Here is a 24,400-nt window from a genome sequence, read left to right as displayed (position 1 = left end):
CATAGTGTTGTCAAAATATTGGTAAGCCAAAGTTAAGGTCTAAGAAATTGGACCAAAGCCATTTCATGTAAGAACAGCATGATTTGTATACACATGCCAGTCTCTTGCAAAGGATATACTGCTTAGTCAAACTTACAGGTCGCAACAAAAGGAGTCCTGAGGGAAATTTATAGTAATAAATGTCTAGATTAAGAAAGAAGAAAGATTTCAAAATAGACAACCTAATGTTATATCTCAAGGACCTAGAAAAAGAAGAAACAAAACACAACCTTAGCAGAAGGAAATAAATAAATATCACAAAGGAACAAATATAGCATAAAGAAGAAAACCAATATAAAATTCAATAAAATTAAAAATTGTTGAAATGAGGTATTGGGATAACTTTTGTGCACTGTGTAACTGTTGACTTTGTATTACTTAACTATGGGAAGAATTGAGAGCTGAGGGATTTACCAGACAGATATGGGAAGAAGTTGGACATGCTGGGACTTAGTGAGAAGTAGTAGGCCACTTAGCAAACATGGACTAGAATAAATGGGTTAAGTTACACAAGCTAGTTGGGAAATAGCCTACGCTACAGTGCTTAGTTCATAAATATTAATAAGCCTCTCTGTCATATTGGGAGCTGGTGGGTCTAGACAATCTGACAATAGTGAGGGAAGACAATGGTCTTGGAATATCCACTCATCCTATTTTTTCATGAACCAAACAAGGCATCATGTGGATGCAGGGAGGGTTAAGTGGTGAGTGAAGGCCTAGTGTACAAGAGTAAATGGTGGATAGAGACTAGGTTCAATCCAGAAATAAGGGCGAGCCTTGTAGAACAAACAATAGTTATTTGGGAAGGGGAGAGAGCCACAGTCTTAAAACCTTGGGATAGAATAAATTTCATGGACAGGAGAGATGATCGAGAATCAATAAAGAATCAGATATGTTCAACCCCAGTGACAAGCAAATCTTTAAGATGAACAAAAGAGAAACAGAAGAACAAAGAGTAATGCCAATCAACCACAAAAGAATACTCAATAGAGTCACAGGAATTAGCAGAAGCTTCTCAACAGCACCTGTCTTAGGGTTAACTGCTGTGAGCAGACACCATGACCGAAGCAACTCTTACAAGGACAACATTTAATTGAGGCTGGCTTACAGGTTCAGAGGTTCAGTCCATTATCACCAAGGTGGGAACATGGCAGCATCCAGGCAAGCATGGTACAGAAGGAGCTGAGAATACTGGCTTCCAGACAGCTAGGACTATGGTGTAAAAGCCCACGCCCACACCTACTCCAACAAGGCCATACCTAATAGTTCCACTCCCTGGGCTGAGCATATATAAACCATCACAGTACCCTAGATGTAAAAGTGCTCTTAAGTCTTTAATTAAAAGTTGCAAAGTATCTGAATGACCAGCAGTATAGGAGCTGTTACTTTCTGGAAGAAGCACACTTATTGGTAATGATACAGCCTGACATGTATTAAATGATGGGTTCTAAAAGCAACACTCACATACAGATGTCAAGCCAAAATTAGAAAAAAAAGTTTACCATATTCTAATAATCCACGAAGAAGATACAATGACAGTAAGTACATTATGAATTTCATAAAGGAAATAATACTGACATATAGTGACCAACAGTCAGTATTCAATAATACTGGAGGAGTTCAATACTGCATTATCATCAATTAATAGATCATCCAGACAAATATCTATCACCATGTTGGTAGATAAAATGAACAAATAAAGATCAGGCAGATACTAATGAAATAAAGGAAAAAAATCCAAGCTAAAATAAAACAAAACAAAACAACAACAAATACACAGACCATGGAGCAAACAGCTTGTTCTTTGAAAAAGCAACCAAGATTTAAAAACTCAGTTCAAATTGACCAAAAACACATAAAGAAAATGTCCAAATTAATAAAATTAGGGCTGAAATAGATATATAACAAAACCACTACTGGATTCTTGGTGATCATTAGGGAATATTGAGAAAAACTGCAGTGGAGTAAGTGGGAAAACTTAGAACAAGGGGAGTTTCTAGATGCATAGACCAAAGTTGAGCTATGAATATAAACAATCCATATAGATCAACAGAGAGCAAGCAATGCGGTTGAAGCAGTAAGCTTCCTTATAAGGAAACCCAAGACCAAAAGCATTAGCTCCTGAGTTCAAGCAGATCCTTAACAAAGGACCAATATAATGGCTCCTTAAACTATCCTAGAAAATAAAAATAAAATAAAAGCTCTCTTAGAAAATAAAACTGAACATTTCTAAGCTCATCCCATGAGTACAATTATATCCCAACTCTCATAACAGAAAGAAATATAATAATGGTAACATCAAAAAGAAAGTTAATACTGATTTCCTTGATGAACAGATATAAAATCCTCTATGCAATACTTTCAATAACACAGTAAAACATCACATACAATATTCAAGTTTATTTAATTCCAGGGGTGCCAGAATGGTTCAACATGCAAGCTACAGAACATTATGTGGCATATACACAGAATAAGGACAAAGATCATGTGGTCACCTAAATAGATGCAGGAAAAACCTCTGACAAAATTCCACATTCCTTTCAGAAGAGAAAGGAGTGAAGAGGAAGAGAGGATGGGGTGGGCAGGTGGGGGCTGAGGGGAGGGACTGGAAGACAAGGAGGGAAGAAAAACTGGTCAGGATATTAAAAAAATAAAGGAAAAAAATTCCACATGTCTTGATGACAGAACTTCTGGGGAGAGTGGGATAAAATGGCTCTGCTTCAATATAGCATGCATGACAAACCAATAAATAAGATCATACCAAATAAGGAAGAATTGAAAACCTAGATTAAAATGAGACAGAGGTATCCGCTCTCATAACTCACCTTACTGTAGTGCTTGAAATCTTAGTTGTTGGGGGCTATGTATGACAAACCAATAAATAAGATCATACCAAATAAGGAAGAACTGAAAACCTAGATTAAAATGAGACAGAGGTATCCGCTCTCATAACTCACCCTTACTGTAGTGCTTGAAATCTTAGTTGTTGGGGGCTGTGCAAGAGGAACACCAAAACAACTCTAGAACTCAAGGAATGTGGCCCACTGGCTAGCACACTCAGGATGGGTGTGCCTCAGAGAGGCAGAGCCCTGAGGACTGTGTGTCTGTCTCGAGGACTTCATGTTGTCATGGAGTACAGCTCTGCTTGCTGCCCTTGAGGTCATTAAGTCACTCCTCATTTATTTATTTATTTATTTATTTATTTATTTATTTATTTATATTAGACATTTTCCTTATTTACATTTCAAATGTTACTCCCTTTCCTGGTTCCCCCTCCTGGAAACCTCCTATCTCATACTCCCTCCCCCTGCTTCTATGAGGGTGCTCCTCCACCTACTCACCTACTCCCACCGCTTCACCCTTGAATCTCCTACACTGGGGCATCTATAGCCTTTTCTATGTATCAATGATAAGCTCACAGAGAAAGAAGTCAAGAAATCTTATATTGGCCTTGAAATCAAGCACCCGTGTATAAATGCCATTATGTGTGAACATTTATAACAAAACAAGGCACTGAAGAAGGAAACCATAGAAGGCCGTAGAAGATGGAAAGAGCTCCCATGGATATGGATTAGCAACACTGATATCACTGGAATGGCCATACTACTAAAAGTGATGCACAGATTCCTGTTAAAATCATTATGATGTTTTTCAGAGAAAACTAGAAAGAACAGTCTTGAAATTCCTATAAATAGGCCAGAGACCCCAGATACCACAGCATTCTTGAGTAAAAATAGCAATGCAGGAGACATCTTAATATCTGATCTGAAACTCCTACAGAGACATAATAGGACGAACCAGCCTTGCAGATGGGTGACAAGTGGAATCGAACAAAAGTCCCAAATAAGCCCGCCTAGTTACAGCAATTGGATTCTCTACAAGGTGTTGACAGCAAGCAGTGGGGAAAGAGCCTCCTCAACAAGTGCTATGGAGAAAACTGGAACATGTGCTGTAGAAGAGGGAAACTACATCCCCACCTCTCACTGGCATAAAAATCAACTCAGACCAAGGACTTTAACATAGACCTAGAGCTTTGGGGCTTTTAAAGGGACAAGGGCAACACTTGGCAGATCTATGCATAGGTAATGACTAAGCTGGACTGTACTTGGAAAATAAGAGCAGGACATGATAAGTTGGATTTCACTAAATTAAAAAATGCTATAAAACTATAGTAAAATGATAAAATTACAGAAAGGGAGGGAATCTTTGCCAGATATTCATCCTGGAGGTTATTAGTATACAGAATTTAAGAACTTAAAAATCAACAGACCAAACAATCTAGTTAATAAATATGCAAATAGCCAAAGCAGATGTCTTTTTCATAGTTGCATTCTGAGCTAATTTAGTTGCACAGAAAGTTGAAATCCCAAGCCCTCCAATTTTCCAGAGTAACACACCTGTCCACTTACCTACTCACAAGAGTCAAGCTACAGAATCAGCTCAGGAGCATCAATATGTGAATGGAAAAAATGGGTGTTTCCTTCCATCATAAAGAATAACATTGTTACTTGGTGGGAAAATGAACGGAACTGGGGGGTCCTTAGTGAACTAAGACAGTGTGACAAAGACCAGTGTCTTTTATTTTCTCTTCCCTGTGAAGTAGATGGGAGGGTTGGAAGCTGACAAGACAGCTGTGTGGACTCAGGGCAGCTGTAGTTGCCTCCCCAAGACTAAGCCAGACAACATTCCTGCATGCAGGCAGGGGCTGTGAGCCCCCACTCCTAGCTGGGGAGTTTCAGACAGCTGCTGGGTGCTGGAGAAGGGAGACACCATGCTCAGATGCATGGCCCAATTCCCTCGAGTATACAGGCAGCACAAATTGACCCAGAGGACATCAAGTTGGAAGGAATTAATGGGAGGAATGGTGGGTGAATGTATCGAACTATATTATGTACATTATGAAGTTCCATAAGAATTAAAGACATGTAAGCTTTAAAAAAGAGGACAAACTGAGGAAACTGGACTTTTCTAGGCCTGGTGCCTTGTCAACTTTTTTCTTTTACTTTGACTTAAGCGATTTTTAAAATACAAATTATCAAGTTGCTGAAGGGTTTGCAGCCCCTTAGGGCGAACAACAATATGAACTAACTAGTACCTTCAGAGCTCCCAGGGACTAAAACACCAACCAAAGAGTACACATGGTGGGACTCATGGCTCCAACAGCATATGTATAGCAGAGGATGGCCAAGTCGGTCATCAATGGGAGGAGAGGTCCTTGGTCCTGTGGAGGTTCTATGCCCCAGTGTAGGGGAATGCCAGGGCCAGTAAGCAGGAGGGGGTGGGGTGGTGAGCAGGGGAAGGGGAGAGGGAACAGGGGTTTGTTTTAGTTTTAGTTTTTTTATTTTATTTTATTTTATTTTATTTTTATTCATTTATTTTTTGGAGGGGAACCTGGGAAAGGAGATATTGTAAATAAAGAAAACATCTAATAAAAAAAAAAGAAAAAAAATACAAATTACTCTTTCACTGAAGCATACGTTTCAACTTCAGATTTTGGAAGGCCCAAACCCTCTCTTAAAAAGAAAAAAATCATTAAATCTTAAAATCTTATGTAATTTTTTTGTATAAGATTGAATATATATTTATTATTATTATTTATTTTATTCTTTTACATTTCAATGATATCCCCCTTCCCAGTTACTCCTCCACAATCCCCCATCCCCTCTGCCCTTTCACCCCTACTCCCGTTTGCGTCTATGAGGGTGCTCCTCTACCCACTCCCAACTCCCTCCTCACTGCTCTAACATCCCCCTCCGCTGGGGCATCAAACCTCCATAGGACCGAGGGCCTCCCTTCCTACTGACGAAGATTGAGGGCATTTTTATTACTTGGTATTCTTCCAAAAATGCCTAGTTCAAGAATAAAATCATTTTCCTATAAAATAAGTTACAGACATATCCGTTTGCTAACTTTCCACTTACCTGTAATCGATTCTATTTGATCCAACAGTTTCCTCATGTCAATTTCCTTTTGGCCTGATTAGTTAAGCAGAGGGGAACAATAATACAGATTCAGAAAACTGTACATCTCAGGAGCTCCTTTACAGCTAAGATTAATTATGTGCCAAATAACCAACAAAATAAATCTAACTGAAATGAAGGCTGACATTTAATAGTAGACAATAAATAAAGATACTCTAAAAATGCTTGAATGAAAGGCAAATTGTGAAGTAAACTTGTTTCACATGACAATTCAAGTTATAACTCTAGCTGTAATCCTTAGTGAAGGGACTGTAGCCAGCTCAAGCTGGCAAATAAGTCTCTGGCAAGCCTTGCCCCTTCCTCCCATCCCTTCTCTCCTGCTAAAACTGTCTGATTAAGTCCTAAAACTAGCCACCAAGGTCTATTCCTTACTTGCCCACTTCCTCCTCCTGAGGCCGACTACCAAGGTCCAGCTATCCAAGTATTGAAGTCCAGCAATCAAAAGCCCCCTCTGGCTCACCTACTTAACATGCCCAGTTAAAATTCAACACCTCATCCTAACACAGAGTTTCCTCTTGTACCTTTATAAACCTCTTTTTGCCTAAGGACAGGTCTGTCTCCTCTTGCTCCAGTGCCACCCTTTGTCCTCCAGGACAAATACTTCCCTCTCCCTTGTTCTTCCCCTTCTCCCTCATCCTCTATCTCCTGTTCTGTCTCCTATTTCCTGCTGTCCCTGTGGGGTAAATACATCTCTTTCGTGCTGAGAACTTGGTATTGGGGTTCTGGAGCCTTCCCCCTTAACTTAGTGTAAAAGTTAACAAACACAGACTTCTAGAAGTGTTAGCTTGTGACTTTCTGGCAAAATTCTATTTTTTTTTTTTTTTTTGCTATGGTAGCCATTGGAGTTTTGAAACAAAACAAAAATAGTAATATCTTTATTCTTCAATTATTCATAAAAGTATGTTGTGGACATATTTTAAGTAGCTTTGCTTAGAATTGAGTTCTTTTACTTCTGGAAGTCATGGCTTTTTCAATATTTGTAAAGACTTTTATCATGTTTTGTCATGTGCTGACAGAAATGAAGAGGCTGATGCTAAGCAGGAATGTTTGCTAGGAGGTAGGAGGCAGCAGAGACCGCTGGAGTAGTCAATTTACTGACTGCTCGAGCCAACTGCTTGATACGAGGCTAGCCATTAGCTCACTGTATCATTTTTATCCATTTCAAGTCAAAATAATCAAGTTAAAATTATAATACACACTTTGTATAAAGTTTTAAAAATTATACAAGTGTCTAAGGAATATGTGTTTCCCTTTTCCCTCTTCTTACTCCAGTTGCCAGGGTCCTCTAGTGAGGAGTTAGGGAACTGCCTCTCAGAATGCTCATGGGTCTAAAATGTATGCTATGTGTATTTTTTACTCTTAAGAGTTATTATTATTACTACTAATAAGAATCTAATAATAACCAATAATTATTAATAACAATTATACTATTAATAATTACCAATAACATTGACTAAGACCCCACCAATCATTAAGTTCTTATTAATTACTTGTTAACATTAATAATTTAATAGTAATATTACTAATTATTAATAGTAACCAATAATTACTGGTAATTAATAATTCATTAGCACTATATGGCTTCCTCTGTTCTTTCCACCCTATTGGACTCGGAAGCACACTGCTGCTGTAGCTGGCTTTTCTGAGGCACTGTAGATCCAAGCTCAGGCCTTCATGTTTACCCAGCATGCCCTTCACTCACTGAGCCTTATCTGTAGCCCCAGGACACTTTTTTTTTTTTAAATTTAAGGTTTATTTATTTTATTTTATATCTATGAGTGTTTTTTCCAGCATGTACATATGTGGACCACATCCATGCCTGGTACCTGTAGAGGCCGAAAGAGGGTGTTGAACCCCCTCGAACTGAAGTTATGGATGGTTGTGAGGAGCCATGTGAGTGTTTGGAATTGAACCTGGGACCTCCCTGAGAGCCACAGGTGCTCTAGACTATTGCACTACTTCTTCATCCCTCCATTTTTGTTTTCTGAGAAAGAGAAACCAAATATAGCCCAGCCTGACCTCGAACTCACAATTCTTCACTGGAAACATGTTCTTAGGTTCTGTGATTACAGGTTAATGCATATGTTAAAGATTAGCAGCATAATGTTGCTTTGTCATCTATTTGTTACAGTGATAAAACTTAAAAAAAATGGACTAGAAAGGAAGAGAGGTTGGACAGGAGGGAGGAAAATTTCAAAACCCATGAATGTTAGAGTGAAGAATGGTGAAACAAATTGGATACATTGTATCACTATCAGTGAGATAGGGGCCAGTTAGAAAAATCAGGCTACACATCCTGTTTTCGTAAAGCCAAACAGTAACTCTTACTTCATTACTTGCATCCAACCCTACTCTAGGATGGAGAGAGAGAGAAATTGAAGGACTGTAAATTTAAAAAAAAATTATCTACCCATCTAATCTACCTAATCTATTCATCTATCTAATCTATCCATCTATCCATCCATCCATCCATCCATCTAATCTATCCATCCATCCATCCATCCATCCATCCATCCATCCATCCATCCATCCATCCATCTATCTATCTATCTATCTATCTATCTATCTATCTATCTGTTAGCATGTCTGGGGTAGTGTGGATGTACCAAGGTGCACATGTGGAAGTCAAAGGACATCTTGTGGGATTTATTCTCTCCTTCCACTGTGTGGGTCCCAGAGGCTGAATTTACATCCTCACAGCTAGTGACAAGCACCTTAATCCACTGAGCCATCTTGCCTGCTCATATTATCAGTTTGAAATGAATAAAAAAAGACACGTCTCACTTGTTTCATTAGAAGTTCTTCTGAAAGCTATTAAAAATCTCCTTTGGACTAAGAGTGTATGGAACCTCAAAGCAGTCATAGTTAATCCTGCAAGCTCAACTTCTATTTAAAGGCTTCTTGTAATCACTCACCATCTTTCAGAGCATCCTTCGCCTGCTCAAGCTCCTCCTCGGTGAGCCTGATGTTCAGGGCTTCTAAAGCAGCATCCAGGTTATTCACCTCAACCTTCCCTTCTAGTGAAGCCGAAAGAAGATGGAGAGAGAGTGAGATGGTTCTTAGTGTTCTAAAGTGCATGCATGCTATGATGTTTAACTAACACACTTTATTACTTAATACGCATTGAAAAAGAGAATGTTTCCATAGTACAGTTTAAGTGCTAATGCTTAAAAATGAATGTGAGCTAGGGCAGAGATTATGTACGAGCACCAACCAATAAAGTTCACAGAGAGACTTAATTTGTTTCCTAAATGGTTTCAGATTATTTTTTCTGGTTATCTTTCCCCCTCTTTCCTTTTGTTTTCTTCTACCTCTCCCTCTTCCCTTCTAAGATACCCACTCAAAAAGGTCCAAGAGTTTTTATTTAATGTGTGTGTGCATGTACATGTGTATAAGTGTGAGTGTGTGTGTCTGTGTACCACCCACATAGATATGTTTACTAAGGTGTGCAAGTGGGGGTCAGAGGACAATGTATGGAGGACCTCCCTCATTCCAGTACGTGTTTCCTGAACCTTGAACTCAGGTTGTCAGGCTTGGCAACAGGCACCTTCACCCACCTCTGAGCCATCTTGCCGGCCCCCTTTCATCTTATATTTCCTTTCCTTCCCCAACCTCCAGACTTCTTTTGTACTGAGACAGAGTATCCTGTATAGTCTGGACTGCCTGGAACTCAATGTATAATCCAGGTTGACAGTAAACTTCCAGTATTCTTGTGCTTCAGCCTCTGGAGTGCCGGGATCATCGCCATAAAAAACCACCATTGCTTTCTCTAGGCATTTCCATTCGTATAACCTTTTTGCAGGGAAAGTTTGTAAAATACAAGGCAGCAGAAAGCTTCCTTGTCGAATACAAACTATTACTAGGAAAAAAAAATATTCTCCAAGAAGTAAAATAAGTCTTTACATTGTACTAATGCAAACACAATGGCAGAGGGCAGTTCAAATGCTGTCTACTTGCTCCTACTCACGTTTACTATCCTTCATATTTCTCAGCAATCTGTTTTGAAACACCTTTCCTTCATCTGTAAAGAGAGGCAGAATTTAGCTCTCTAGAACACTGACATGGAGCATCATCAAAGCATTGCGAATTACATGACTGTAACACTTCAATGAGGTGCTATTAATATTGACCTTTCAAGGTCACTCCACACTAACTTGAAATGCAAATATTTTCCATTCTCATAAGCTTATCTAGTCTCTGGTTTTATAGTCATTCAAGAACTTCATTCTTCCATGCTGCAATACAATAAAGTAAATAGGGGCTAGAGAGATGGCTCAGTGATTATGAGCACTAGCTGTTCTTCCAGAGGACCCAGGTTCAATTCCCAGCACCCACATGGCAGCTCACAACTGTCTGTTAACTCCAGTTCCAGAGGATCTGACACTCACACAGAAATACATGCAGGCAAAACACCAATGCACCTAAAATGAAAATAAATTATTTTAAAAAGATATATAAAACACACTGTCTTTTTATTCTGTTGCTGCTCTAGTCTTCAAGCAACAGTGTGTTAATGACTCTCAAATGGTGTCTGAGGAGCTAACAGCAATTTACCATCAAGTCAAAAGTGCCTTAGCTTATGGACTTTTTTGTAAAGATTCACTGAGCCAAGGTCCCTGTAAGGTATCTGCTGCTTCGAATGAGACATGTAGCATGACTTACCGTCAATGGGCAGGTTTTTCAGGAGTTTTCTCAGTTCCTTGTCCGAAAGCACAATCCCCATATTTTTAAGTATATCTTTTAGGTCATTGGGGTCAACTTTTTCTCCTTTAAAAAATGGACATTCATAGATAAAATATTAGGGAATAATCAAATTATTTTTAATCACCTATGAATATGCTTCTGCTACAACTCTTCTCATACAAGTAGGAAAGACAAAGAGATGTGAAATCTTCCAACAGAAATATTTTTGTCATGAGTTTAAGACAAAATATATCTCTTAGTATTTGTAGATCATATGATACTACTGATGGAAATGGCATCAGAGAGCACAGAATGACTAGATAATTTTTCCAGAGATTTAGGGTAATAACAGCTTGTGCATAAAAAATGCATAATTAAAAATATATCTCCTCTACTTTGTTAGAACTTTATATTGTTAGTAAGATGTTATTTATATCTTTTTAAATGCTTTATTTTCTTATTAACTATCTAGTTCTGATGTTGGTAAACAAGGATACCAGTTTATTGGAAAAAAGTAGCAAAGAAAGTAAGACATAAAAAAATAGATTTTTTTTTGCTTTCTTTATAAAATAAGTAAATAAAATTATGGGCAATGATGTAACTATTTTATCAAGAGGAATATTAAAAATACATACACCTATAAGCTATTATCACACCTCAGAAAATACTATTAAAAGATTGAATGTAAAACATAATTTGTTTAAAAATAATTCATGACAAATTCTTACCAGTAAAACTTTTTACTTCTTCTTGCAATATTTTCAGAGGCACTTTATTATCAGCTATAACAAAAAAAACATAACTTGAAGCTCAAAATATGATACAAAATAACTTATGAGCACTTTCCCTTCTCTTAAGATAATAATCTAAAGCCATGTCCCTATAAATTACAGCAGGGGTTCTTGTTAAGCATTTAATTTAGTCACTCAACATATTTATTCATAATATGTAAAAAGCAAGAAATAGAGAAAAAATTAAATAGAAAATAAACTTGTTTCAAAAACTGTGTCTTTTGCCATGTTAAAGAACAAATCTCATATTTGATAATGAAAATATAAGATTCAGAAGCAACAATATTCTAGAGGCTAGCTTTCCTGTTCCCAAGCTTATAAAGTCTTTCTGACCACGTCACTAGCACTCAGGACCGACTTCTCAAGGGTTTTGGTACTGGCACTGTTTTCCCTGGTACTACTATTTTTCCCTAGAAAAAGCTCATTTATTTCTTCATTTCTAAAGCTAAATGACTATAAAACCAAGGGCTCATATGGCTGCATTCCCTGTACTCAGAAGGTGATGGCAGGAGGTTCAAGAGTTCTTGGACAGCCTGGGTTGCATAAAATTCTGGTTAGTTTTGTCAACTTGACATGAGCTATAGTTTCTAGGAAGAGGAACCTCAACCGAGAAAATGCCTCCATGAGATTGCCTAGAGGTAGTGAGTCTGTAGGGTGTTTTCTTCATTAAAGATTGATGTGGGAGGGCCCAGTCCTGGCCAATTCATCCTGGGTGATATAAGAAAGTGGGCAGAGAAGACTACGAGGAGCAAGCCAGTAAGCAGCATTCCTTCATGGCCTCTTCTTCCATGGTCCCTGGCCTGGCTTCCCTTTGTTACAGACTACAAGCTATAAGATGAAATAAACCCTCTCCTCCCCAAATTGCTATTGGTCATATTTTATCACAGCAGTAGAAACATAACTAAGATACATAGCAAGTACAAGGCTTTCCTGAGTTAGATAGCAAGATCATGATCATAAATAAAGTCAATGGTATCCAACACACACACTCACCACCAATGGGCAGAATTTTTAACAGATCATCCAGTTCTTTGTTGGTCAGCTTGACTCCCATGTTGCCTAGAATAGTTTCCAGATTTTTTACGTTGATATTCTCTACTCAGAAAAAGACAGAACCACGAGAAAAAAGTTATTAACTCAAAATTGTAGTCCCTAAAGGTATTTGTTCTTAAATACATACTCCCTCTGAAAATCTGAGGGGAGCTATGGATCTGATCTTATGTCTCCACAGATTTCACGTGCATTGATATCATAGAGATGGGCTGAAGCCCAACAGTAGGTCTCAAATGCTCACAAAATACATTTTGTTTCATATTGAAAGAAATGCTCTGAATCATGATTTTGCTTTTTACATAGAAGTAATACTTTATTGAATAAAATATATAAGGGATGTAATATTATATATGGTTTAAAATAAGTTGTGATCTAAGATACTTTTACTTTATGACATTTATCAGATATTTCATATTTATTTTATTCTGTAATTATATGACAAGTATCAATCTATATTGGTTATCTACATTTTGCTTTTTAAATTTATTTTTATTTTATGTGCATTGGTGTTTTGCCTTTATGTATGCCTGTATGAGGGTGTCTGGTTCCTAGAACTGAGTTACAGTCCATTGTGACCCATGATGTTTGTACTGGAAATTGAACATCAGTCCTTTGGAAGAATGGTCAATGTTATTAACCACTGAAACATCTCTCCAGCTCCATACACTTTTGATTTTTTTTTTTTTTTTTTTTTTTTTTTTTTTTTTTTTTTTTTTTAGAGACAGGGTTTCTCTGTGTAGCCCTGGCTGTCCTGGTACTCACTCTGTAGACTAGGCTGGCCTCGAACTCAGAAATCTGCATGCCTCTGCCTCCCAAGTGCTGGGATTAAAGGCATGCGCCAACACCACCTGGCTCACTTTTGATTTTTATAGAATAACAATATACCATTGAACTCATTTATATTAGTATAAATAACTATTAAAAACCCAACTTCCTATTGGACTGTCTGGAAACTCATGAATTGCCTCAATTATAGGTCACAAAAATAGTATGTTATCTCACTAGGGTAGCAAAAAGGACAAGTTTTTAATAATTTGCTTTAAATATTTGCTCAATTTAACTCAAGTTAGAGGAAAATTTTAGATTAATTTGGAAAAGAATCTGTGTACAAGTTGGTATGTCATCAACATGAAATAGTTACAATGTTCTTCTGTTCTTCCATTTTCTCCCTTTCTACCTTCTCTTCTTACATAAATATTGATTTTTCATCCCTTAGCTCCTGACTATCCCATAGCATTCTTATGTGGTTAGAGGACAGACAGACATTTCTTAGTCTGTAATTCCTATGCTGTGAACAAACTCCTGATCCTTAAATATCACTTCAAGTATGCCAGTTTGAGTGTGGTTTTGCTTGTAACACAAACACCTTTCATCTAGATTTGAATAGGCCTGATAGCATCCCTTTTGTGACTTAAGACAGCTTTGCTTACATGCACTTATAACTTTGAGAAAATTGAGGAAATTGTAATTGTAAATGTAGCATTCAATGGCTGTTGTTTAGCTACCTACGTGAGATGTGGTGGAGTAAAGTTTAAATGCCTCGATGGCAGCCTTAAAGGGGTCCATATTTCATGTTTGCTAAGGAAACCATGCTGCAACTGGGATCAAGATAAGACCAGAAAAGCAAGAGAAGGTCAGAGAAAGTTGAGCCTACAGTCTCATCGAGTCTTCCCATCAAAGTCCTAGCTCTGCCAGGAAGTGGGATCTGAGACTGAAAACAGGGACATTTTATAGGTAGACTTACTACTGTCTTGGTCAAGTCAACATAGTCACCTCATCGACGTCTCTTTTGGCTCTTAGGTAACAGACCCCACACTCAATTTCTTTAATTTTTTTTGTTTTGTTTTCATATACCTCTAAAGCATTTCTGAAATGTCTAAGTAATTTGACAAGGAGCATTGTCTCCTCAGTTGCTAGGAGCCATCCTAACAGTAAGTTTGCACACCTTGCACTCAAACCTGAGCTATAGGAGCACGTCTTTGTGTCAGTAAACTTCCTCCCATGCCACACTCCACTCTGCTACGGCACTCTCATGAGCCTCTCCTAGAGGTGTTCCAGTTCTCACCAGCACATATTGGCTGGTCCTGTGGCTCCTCCCAGGAATAATCACTTCGTACTTAGCTGAGCTGTACTTTCCTGGTTGGTTGAAGGGGATATGTGACTGTGTGCATAGAGCTGGGGAGAAAGGGAGTCTTGAGGCAGTTTGCCCACCCCTGAGGAAGCTTCTGAATGGCTTATGGGAAAGGACAGAAGTATCTATTAGGAGATACTCGGGAGGAACCATGCACTTTCAAAAACCAGAAGTTCAGGGGGGATTGGAGTCATCTCCTTTTGAGACAGTGTTTTGCCATGTAGTCCAAGTTGGTATCAAACTTATAATCCTCCTGCCTCTGCCTCCCAAGTGCTGAGATTACAAGGATGTGCCACCATATTCAGCTTCAATTGTGAAGACTTTAAACAATATTTCTGTTTATCTTTTTGTGTTCACCAAGAGAAGATATCTGTGAAAATTATTTTAGAATATAAATACATCTCTACCAAAATATACCATTAAAATGTTAGACTACCAAGAGTCTAATTTTAAAGCTCAATTTAAGCAGATGTGTATAAAATGGAGCAAAGCAACAGAATCACCCCAGGAGTTAAGGCCAATGGTGAAGCATTGTAATAGAGCTAACAAAAAGTCTAGGGTGGCCAGGTTCCTGCTCACCTGTAACGGACTCCATTTTTTCCATCACTTTGTGCAGATCAGCATTCCCCTTTGCTGTGTTTAACAGAAACATACAGTCAAGAGTGTGAGCCCAGAAAACAGATACAGGTTATAGACACATAATGAAAGCTAGCAATATTTAACTCACACTGTCTTTCTGACACTTCTCAAGCTTTTCTGGATTTTTAGGAATCATGCCATATTAAAAATACCTGTTGGAAACTTGTTCATTCTCCTTTAAGCGTTTGTAATCAGGGGCCAGTGAGGTGGCTCAGCAGGTAAAGGCCCTTGCTACCAAGACTGAAGATCTAAGTTCTACCTCCAGGACCCACATGGTGGAAAAAAGAGAACTGACTTCCTACAAGCTGTCCTCTGACATCCGCACATGTGCTGTAGCATGTGCCCAATCCTTCCCAATATTTTAAGCACCCTATAACCATTCTAATTTGAATTACTTAATTAATTTTGAGTCTTGGAAATGAAGCCCAGGGCCTAAGTCTCTGGTAGGTGCTCTGCCCCTGGGTTTCATCCCTAGGCCATATGAGAGGAACTGCCCAGCTCCAGTTCAAACTCAGTCTCACTTGAGCCCTGAGAGACATTTCTTCTTAAATAATAAAGAGGACACAAACACCAGTTGTCAACCTGTCCCCAGGCAGGGACAGCAATAAGGCTACAGAGAGAAATAAAAAGAACATGAAAAGGAAAGAAAAAGAATCCGTTACTTTGAATTGCACATGCTAAGAAGGTATATTTAAATTATACATACAGATCTCTAAAGCACCTCTGGAAGACTCAGATCTGATAAACATTCTTAGTAAAAGTACAAGCTATAAAACCATCACAAGAAAATAAGCAGCTTTTCTATAAGCCAACGATGAACATTTATGAGAAAAAAAAATCAGGAAAACCATACTACCCACCATCCCGATCCATGCTCTTCCCAAATGTACAGGAACCCCAGCAATGAGGTAAAAGATCTTTACAATGAAAACCATACAACAATGAAGAAAAAAAAAACTGAAGATACTTGTACCTGGAAAGTCCTTTTATATTTTATGTAGGAGCAGAAGTAAGATTATGAAAAACACTACATTACTGAAAGCAACCTACATGCTCAATGTAATTACTATTAAAGTTCCAGTGAAATTCTTCACAGAAACAGAGTAATAATCCTAAAATCCATATGGATACACAAAAGACCCCATATAGATAAGTAATCTCGAAGAAAAGAAAGCAATACTGATTTAAATTTATACTACAGAGCCATAGCAACAAAACAGTTATTTATTGGCAGAAAAACTGATATCTAGACAAATGGAACAGAAGAGGGGGCCCATAAACAACCCACACAGCTACAGCTCTCTGATTTTGATAAGTGTATAAAACTATACACTGGAGAAATGACAGCCTCTTTGATAAATGTTCTGGGCACTGGATAGCCACACACGGAGGACAAAGTCGATCCCTACTGCTCTCCCCATAACACAACTCACTTAAAATGGGTCACAGAGCTAATGTAACATCTGTATGTTTGAAACCACTACAGGATAACACTTCAAGATGTAGTCATGGACCCAGCACTCGCAGGAGGACAATTGTCAGGGGAGCAACAGCAAGACTTGACAAACAGAACTTGACTGGATTAGAAAGATTCTGCCTAGTGGAGGAAACTGTGAATAAGATTCAGCCTTCTGATGAAGAAAATCATTGCCAGCCATTCATCTGCATCCTGACTGCATAGAGAATTTTATAAAGCAAACAACAGAAGAGCAAATGAACAACCAATGAGCAGAACAGACAGTTCTGAAAGGAAGCACAAACTGTAAGCTGATACATATAAATGCGTTCAGCATCTTTAGCCATCAAAATATTACAAATCAAATAATCGTTGAGATTTTCTGTCCTTCAATCAGAATGGCTATCATCAAGAAAACAAAAACAAATTCTGGAGAGTGTAGAGGAATTTTAATCCAGCAACATGACTGCTCTGGCAAGGGATTGAATCCGAAGATCTAGGCCTATGTGATCTAGCTGAAGTGGAGACATGCCACACCCCTTTAATCCCTCAGACTGGAATATATACACACTCTTAGAGCACACCTTTAAGGTAAAATTAGTTTGTAGAAGGAAGCACCCATAATTGAAAGTAGCATCTAATTGAGGGGCAGAAAAAGTGATGAATCAGAGAAATATTTGTCAGAATGAGTCAGAGATAGGATATCCCCAACTCTCACTAGAACAGCACAGAAAAGAAGCTATTTAAGAGCACTGCTGGGAGAGAGAGTCAGTTGGAAGTCAGTACAGTGAGTGCAGGGAAGTACAGATGAGTTTGTTTGTGAGTGCATGCAGTTCAGTGCAGGTCAGCAGAGGCAGTCAAAGCCAGAGAATAAGAAGGAGCCAGAAGATTAGAATAGATTGCCAGAGTTAGTTTGAGGTCAGGCCAAGCAGAGCAGTTCAGTGAGAGGCTGAGAGAAGCCTGATTGGATCAAGTCAGTGTGGAGAGGAGTTTGAGCCTGAATGGCTTAGTTGAACTGGTCAGCCAGAGTTCAGAAAGACTAGAAGGGTCAGCTTATTCAGCAGTGAGTCTCTAAGATGACAATTTCATTGGTGAATAAAAGATATTTTTACAGGAGAGCATATGCAGGAAGGGTGGATGAGGACCACTTATAAACTGTTGGTGGTATGAAAATTTTCTCAAAACACTAAAACTGCAGATACCATATGACCTAGCTATATTATTCCTTAATGTAAGCCAGAAGGAATCCAAGTCAGTGTGCCACAGAGCTAGCTGCTAACAGTGTTTACTGCAAAGTTATTCATAATGGACTATTTAGGGGATCAGCCTGGGATCCAACTAATCAATGAATGGTTAAAGAAAAGGTGAATTTACATGCACAATGGAGTTTTAGTTCAGATAAAAAGAGCAAAAGCGCATCATATACAGCAAAGTGGATGGGACTGGAGATAATCATATTAAGTGAAATAAACTAGACTCAGCCAAATGTGTCTTTCTAGACAGAAATTAGAGCCAACACATACACACACACACACACACACACACACACGGAGAGCGGGTAATGGAGGGGTGACTATAATCAGAGTACATGATATACATTATGAAATATTTCTATAATAAACATATTGTCCTTTTAAAAAGTAAAAAAGCAATCAATATTGACCTAATGAGGTAACCATGAGAACTTAAGCTTTCACGTGGATGAGAAGAGGAGTCGTCCAAGTATAGAGAAAGCAAGACAGGAGTAGCGAGTCAGAGTAGGAAATCCAGAAATGGGACAGACAACAGAGGGGAGTGTTTCAATAACAAAGAAACCCCCAGGAATATGCAGGGCAACAGCTAAAACGACAAGACCGTGCACATAGGGCTTTACAGTTAGACTACTGCTTAGCTTATGTGGTGCATTTACCAAAAGGAGTAGTGATAGACAGCAGATTGCCATGGGCAACAGAACAAATCAGATATAGTAACCCTAGCTCTAATCCTAAGCCTGGTTCTGGAGCTTCTGTTACATACTTCAACCCAGCTTACTTCATTATTGCTCCAACACCACACTTATTACTCTCTTTATCTCTCTTTACTCTTTCCTCTCTTCTTTTTCTCCTTGCCTATCTTCCTTCCTTCTTTCCTTTTACCCCTCATTTCTCTTCCTCTTCTTCCTCCTTCTCTTCCTCGCTCCCATTCTCCTCCCCCCCCTTTCCTCTTTAAGGAGGGTTAAATACAGGGCATTACATATGCTACACAAGCCCTTCCTAATGTCTTAATAATTCTGCTAGCCCTAGTCATTCTTGTAATCCACCCAGAAATATATTAATTTTTGGTTATTTTTAAATTGCATACTCTTACCTTAACATTGGGTCATCCTCTAGGTTTTTAAATACTTATTCAGTATTGATTATAATTTTAAGTATTTCACCATGTAGGAAAAAAAGTCAACAGATAACTTAAGTCTATCTTATTGCTCACCATCTGTTTCTAGGTTTTCTGTCACTTCAGCAAACTCCTCCATTGAGAGTTTGATCCCCATATTTTCCAAAGAAGTATGGAGGCTATCCTTTTTGATCTTCCCCACTTAGGAAAAAAGATAGTAAAGCAACATTGAAAAAAGAGTCCCTTTCTTATTAGAAAGATGTTTTATCCACGCTAAACTTAAATAATTGTATTTCTAAAACAAAATAGGAGATTTCAAAATTCTAAAATTTCATGGTTTTGTAACATTACATTTCAATAATGCTGAGGCCCCAAACAGATCTGTCCATTCGAATGTCTTAGTAGAACATGGAAGACGGAGGTACTATGTTTTTAATTATTCTTATTGATAAAAGGACATGTTTAAATACTGTTAAAAGTGGAGCATTGGTACCAACGTTATTCCATTGCACAAAGAGCAAGTTCATTGTGTAGTTGTGGACTGTTATTATCTCTGTGGCTCCATGGTACACCTCAATCATAGACAGCTCTTTGTTTTGTTCTTTTTATTTAGGAGAAAAGTGGAATAAATATTAAAATATAAGACTGTATGTCACCAAAATATATTACAACAGTAGATAAATGATGCTCAGTGAGTTATGATTGTGTATTTTATGGGCCCCAGTTGCTGGCTGGATGGTATAAGGTCTGGAGAATATGGATGCTATGCTTGTCCTGGGTTCCTTACTTTTGAGATCCTTCACTTCCTTCAGCAGCCTGCTAATGTACAACTTTCCAGCCTCTGTAAGAAAATCCATAAATTATGTCATGATAAATTTGAGACTATTTTGAGACCAAAATAGTATGAAATTAACAATAAAACTCTGAAACATTTAAAACTGTTAACTTGTTTGTAAACATCAATTACATTTTAAATATAATTAATAAATGTGAACGAAAGCAATTCCAATTTTAATAGCATCTATAGAACCATCTTTAACTGCTCTGTGCACACTGCACTTTCCATACACTTGTTATTGTAGGATAATAAATGTCTTAGAATAAATTTCATAAAAGAGAACACTTATACTGTGAAAATTATAAGCATGATAGAATGAGACTTTCAAAGACTCAAATCAACTGTGTCCAAGGGTTGTTGCAACTATTCTTAGTATTATGAACATGGTGTTCTCTCACAAACTGACCTAAAGACTCAATGCAATCTACCAAAGCCTACACTCACTTGTTTGTATAAACTGAAGGGCTGATACCAAGATGCATTTGGCAAAGGGGCCCAAATAACCTTGAAAATGAAGGACAAGGGGGAAGACTCATGCTTTAAAACCTGAAAACTCATACAAAGTAACAATTATTAGGGCCTTGGGGCTCTGGGATAACATGAACCATAGAGACAATGGAAGACAACCGACAGAAGTAATTCCTCATGTTTACAATCTTTCACTTTCAACAAGGATGCCAACATCATTCAAAGGGAAAAGATGTTTTCAACAAACAGTCTCCTGGGAGAACAGGATATTCACTTGTAAGAGAAGGTCATTGCTTAGGTCATTCCCCTCTGTCCCCACAAAATATGTCCCACACAGATCAAACACCTAAAAAGCCAAACCTCCTAGAAGGAATTTTGGTATAAACATTAGTAGCTTTAGATTAGGCAATATTTTTAGATTTGACAACAAAAACCAGAAATAGTAATCATCCATTGTATATAACATAGACCAGATCCTATTCAGGCCTACCAGAACCTCTAGCACCAGGTAATCATGAAGTTGATCAGCCATTAGTAGGAAATGTGCTAGAAGCTTCCCAGTTTCATAAAAAAACACCATGTTAACAGCAAAGGTTTGAAGAAGGACTTTTCTATCACTTGGTAACAAGTCAAGGAAACTACAAGAGAATTTCCCATTTGTTCTTTACATAACCAAACTCGATTACCTGCAGGGAGTAACCCTAAAGGTACCAAAAGAGATGAAATTTGGCAAGCGGATGTGTTTCATTTTGTAGAATTTGGTAAACTGAGGTATGTGCATACTATAGACACATATTCAGGATTTCAATGGGCAACTGCTTTAAAGTTTTTAAATGCCAATGAGCAAAAATCTCTAGCTGCTGAGAGACACTGGGTTATGGAAAAAACTGCTGACCTAAATTAGCCTGAGTATGTGAGGGATGCCTCAGCTTTCCAATGGAGGGAAGGAAATGTGTTATGCTGGGTTTTGTATATATTCCATAGGAAAAAGATAAGCTATGGATTCCTTCAAAATTGATAAAAATCAGATATGACTGGAGAGGAACCCCTGAAGATCTTGGCAACAGACAGGAAGAAATAAATTAGCAAGACCAACAAAACAGGTAGCTTTTTGCTGGTCCCCTGCATGAGGACAGCTTGGAGACTGGTTGAAACATGAAAATGTCTTCATCCAGGACTTTAGCCACACACAGCCGATCAATCTTATTGGCTAAAACATTCTCAGGACTTGTCAGGTCATCCTCTCATACGGCATAAATGAAAAATTTTATTACAGTCTTGTTATGCAATCCAAACTAACTTATAAAGAAAGATAGATGCCTTTCACCTGCTCATGTAAAGAGCAGAGAGCCATCTTTAACTGCTCTGTGCACGCTGCACTTTCCATACATTTACTATTGTAGAAATGTATATCTCTTGTGAGAGTTTATATGTTCACAGAAGAAAAGGACCAGACACCAATGGAATTAATACAGCCTTGACAAGATGTACCTTCAAGAATGCTAAAAGAGGATGCTAAGATGTATTTATTCTGGCATTCTGCTTGATCCAACCTCACACTGCCCTTATTAGCTGATTCATGAAAAAGCTGCTGATCCTAACTGGGCCAGCCTTTCCCACTGGAGAGTCAGGCGTTCCAAAAAGCCTGTACTCTTACAGCACACAGAGACTGGACAAATAAACGTTACAGCTAGCTTTCTTATGACTGGCCTATAGTCCAATTTTCTTGTCATCCTTAAAACAGCAGGAAGAAATTTTAAGAGAATAATGCCCCATTTCCTAAAAGTTAGGTTGACTGGTGTTTGGTCACTCAATGAGTTTATTGTCATTAAAGAGGGGTTGGTTGCAAGTTGTTAAATGGTCATGGTCAGGCATAGAAGTTAAATTCAGGGTGTTCTCTCTTTTGTTTTCTCCTGTTCTTCTTTCTTCCTTATGCAGGGGGAGAAGGGATAAAAGGAAAAAAGGGGAGAGAAAGGATGAAAAGAAAAAATGTGATATAGGAATGATAAGAAATAGTAGATTATTGAATCTACTTCTAGACCAAAGAACATTAACAAACTAAATATTTTACACTTAGTATGGACTTTGCATATTGATACAGATTAAGGTCATATTTTGTTAAAACATACTATTTGTCTATGTTTCAACTCTTGTTTAAGGCATGTACCTATTTAATTATTTAAAATGCAATGTTAAGTTCTAGTCTTTTTGACAGCTTTTATTACAAACTGTTTAGGATAATTAAGTAATACAAGGTAGTAGTCAGTTAATCAAACTCATGGCCATGTTATATACTAGTTTAGTTAATTACAGAAATATGTTTCCTAGACTAAACAGATAGTAAGTAGCTAGACATAAACAACATTTATCTGTTCAGCTATACTGTAGACAGATGGCCTTCAAAACACATACACAGAACATGACATTTAAGATGTTTTGTTAAAAAACAGATTAATTGACATTAACACATGTCAGATCCTGGTAGCAGCACCTTTCTAGTTCAAAGAAGATGGTGAGCATTGAAGAACCTCCATATAGAGTTTGTTTCAAATGTGGCAAGCTGCCTCTAGGTAAGAAACTGTCCTTGCTTCAACTGCTAACAGTATGCTGCCCAAACTGGACAAAAATTGAGACATAGGGTAGTTGACTGGTAAGCTTTGAAAGGACAAGGTAGGCAAGCTCTTCATAATTCCTGTTTCACAAAAAAGTCTATCAAATATCCTGTGCCAGAAGGCTGAAGATAGATGCTCTAATGTTATTGAGCAATTTGGGAGGAGTGTTCAGGCAGCCAACCACTCTTTGTCATTTTTATAGTTTTGGAAGCTGCTAGCTCTGCACTTCCTGCTTTACCCAGGCAATATTTATCCCTTCTCAGGTCTCTGATGGGGTTAAAGACTAGATAGTTGTAGTCTCACAATAAAAGCTCAAGTTGTTTAGGATTTAAAAAAATGCTTTTGGGTATAAGAAAATGTTCTTAGATTGATAATACAAGTTATGATAGAAAATGATAACTCTGAACTCTGAACTCAGCCAGATAGACTAGATAATAAAATACTTTCTCCTAAGTTGTCATTTATAAATGGACTAGATATTGTGAATACAACTCTTACATGATGGTTTTCATAATTGTTCTTATTATATACAGTTTATTATTATAAGAGAAACAACTTTTTACTGAACTAAAGGGGGAGATGTTAGTGTTGGTCTTGTGCAGTGTATATTCAGATGCTAGGCTCTGTGCCTCAAAATTGGGTTACAGTTTGGACATAGGCATTGTATTAACCATTGTGCTGTAAAGAATGTTCCCCAATAATCTCTGGTGACTAAAAGGCTGGAGTCTATCACCTGGCAGAGAGGGTAGAAAGGCAGTACTTACAATTGAGTGGGTTGTCTCAGGAATGACCATGAGGGTGAGTAGAGAGAGAGGGAGAAAGGAGAAGAGAAGGAGGAGGTTGTCATGAGGCAGGATGGACCCTGAAGAGGGACCATGAGTATGTGGTCAAGAGAAGCTGACCCTGAGGACACATATGGAACAGAGCAAGGCTCAACTGGCAAATAACAGGGCATGTATTGGTTATTGGTAGCCTAGTTGGGTTAGAATGGTTCAGAGCCTGCTGAGTACAGAGCCAGCAGCTTGTTAATCAAATCTGATGTCTCACTGTTGTTAACTCAAGAACTAAGTAGGGTAGAGTGGGGCAGAACCACTTCCCTAAAATTACTACAATACTGACACTCGGCCAGTGGGAGTGTAAACTAGTACAGCCACTTGGGAAGATAGTCTGGCTTTCTTTTAATGAAAGATTTATTTTATTATTTAATCTCTCTCTCCCTCTCTCCCTTCCCCCTCTCCTTCTCCCTTCTCCCTCTCTCCTCCCCTCCCCCTCTTCCTCTCTCCTCTCCTCCCCCCTCTCCCTCTCTCCCTCTCTCCTCCCCTCCTTCTCTCCCTCTCTC

At 38.2% G+C, this 24,400-nt stretch overlaps 1 protein-coding gene across 2 annotated transcripts in view; it reads right to left on the bottom strand.

Annotated features, from left to right (window-relative positions):
* The window catches only part of Efcab3 (EF-hand calcium binding domain 3), a 316,604-nt gene that overhangs the window by 145,471 nt on the left and 146,733 nt on the right, over nucleotides 1-24,400 (bottom strand). For both annotated transcript variants that reach the window (XM_031352655.1, XM_031352656.1), the window contains exons 74-82: nucleotides 19,931-19,984; nucleotides 19,240-19,344; nucleotides 15,258-15,311; nucleotides 12,488-12,589; nucleotides 11,432-11,485; nucleotides 10,683-10,787; nucleotides 9,988-10,041; nucleotides 8,936-9,037; nucleotides 5,961-6,014 (exon numbers count right to left, since the gene is read on the bottom strand). In XM_031352655.1, coding sequence (XP_031208515.1) covers nucleotides 5,961-6,014; nucleotides 8,936-9,037; nucleotides 9,988-10,041; nucleotides 10,683-10,787; nucleotides 11,432-11,485; nucleotides 12,488-12,589; nucleotides 15,258-15,311; nucleotides 19,240-19,344; nucleotides 19,931-19,984 — 684 coding nt within the window. The remainder of the gene's footprint in view (nucleotides 1-5,960; nucleotides 6,015-8,935; nucleotides 9,038-9,987; nucleotides 10,042-10,682; nucleotides 10,788-11,431; nucleotides 11,486-12,487; nucleotides 12,590-15,257; nucleotides 15,312-19,239; nucleotides 19,345-19,930; nucleotides 19,985-24,400) is intronic.

This window comes from Mastomys coucha, unplaced genomic scaffold, assembly GCF_008632895.1.
Source record: "Mastomys coucha isolate ucsf_1 unplaced genomic scaffold, UCSF_Mcou_1 pScaffold5, whole genome shotgun sequence".
Taxonomy (NCBI): Eukaryota; Metazoa; Chordata; class Mammalia; order Rodentia; family Muridae; genus Mastomys; species Mastomys coucha.
The sequence above is the reverse complement of the archived record's forward strand: the minus strand, read 5'-3'. Positions and strand labels throughout refer to the sequence as shown.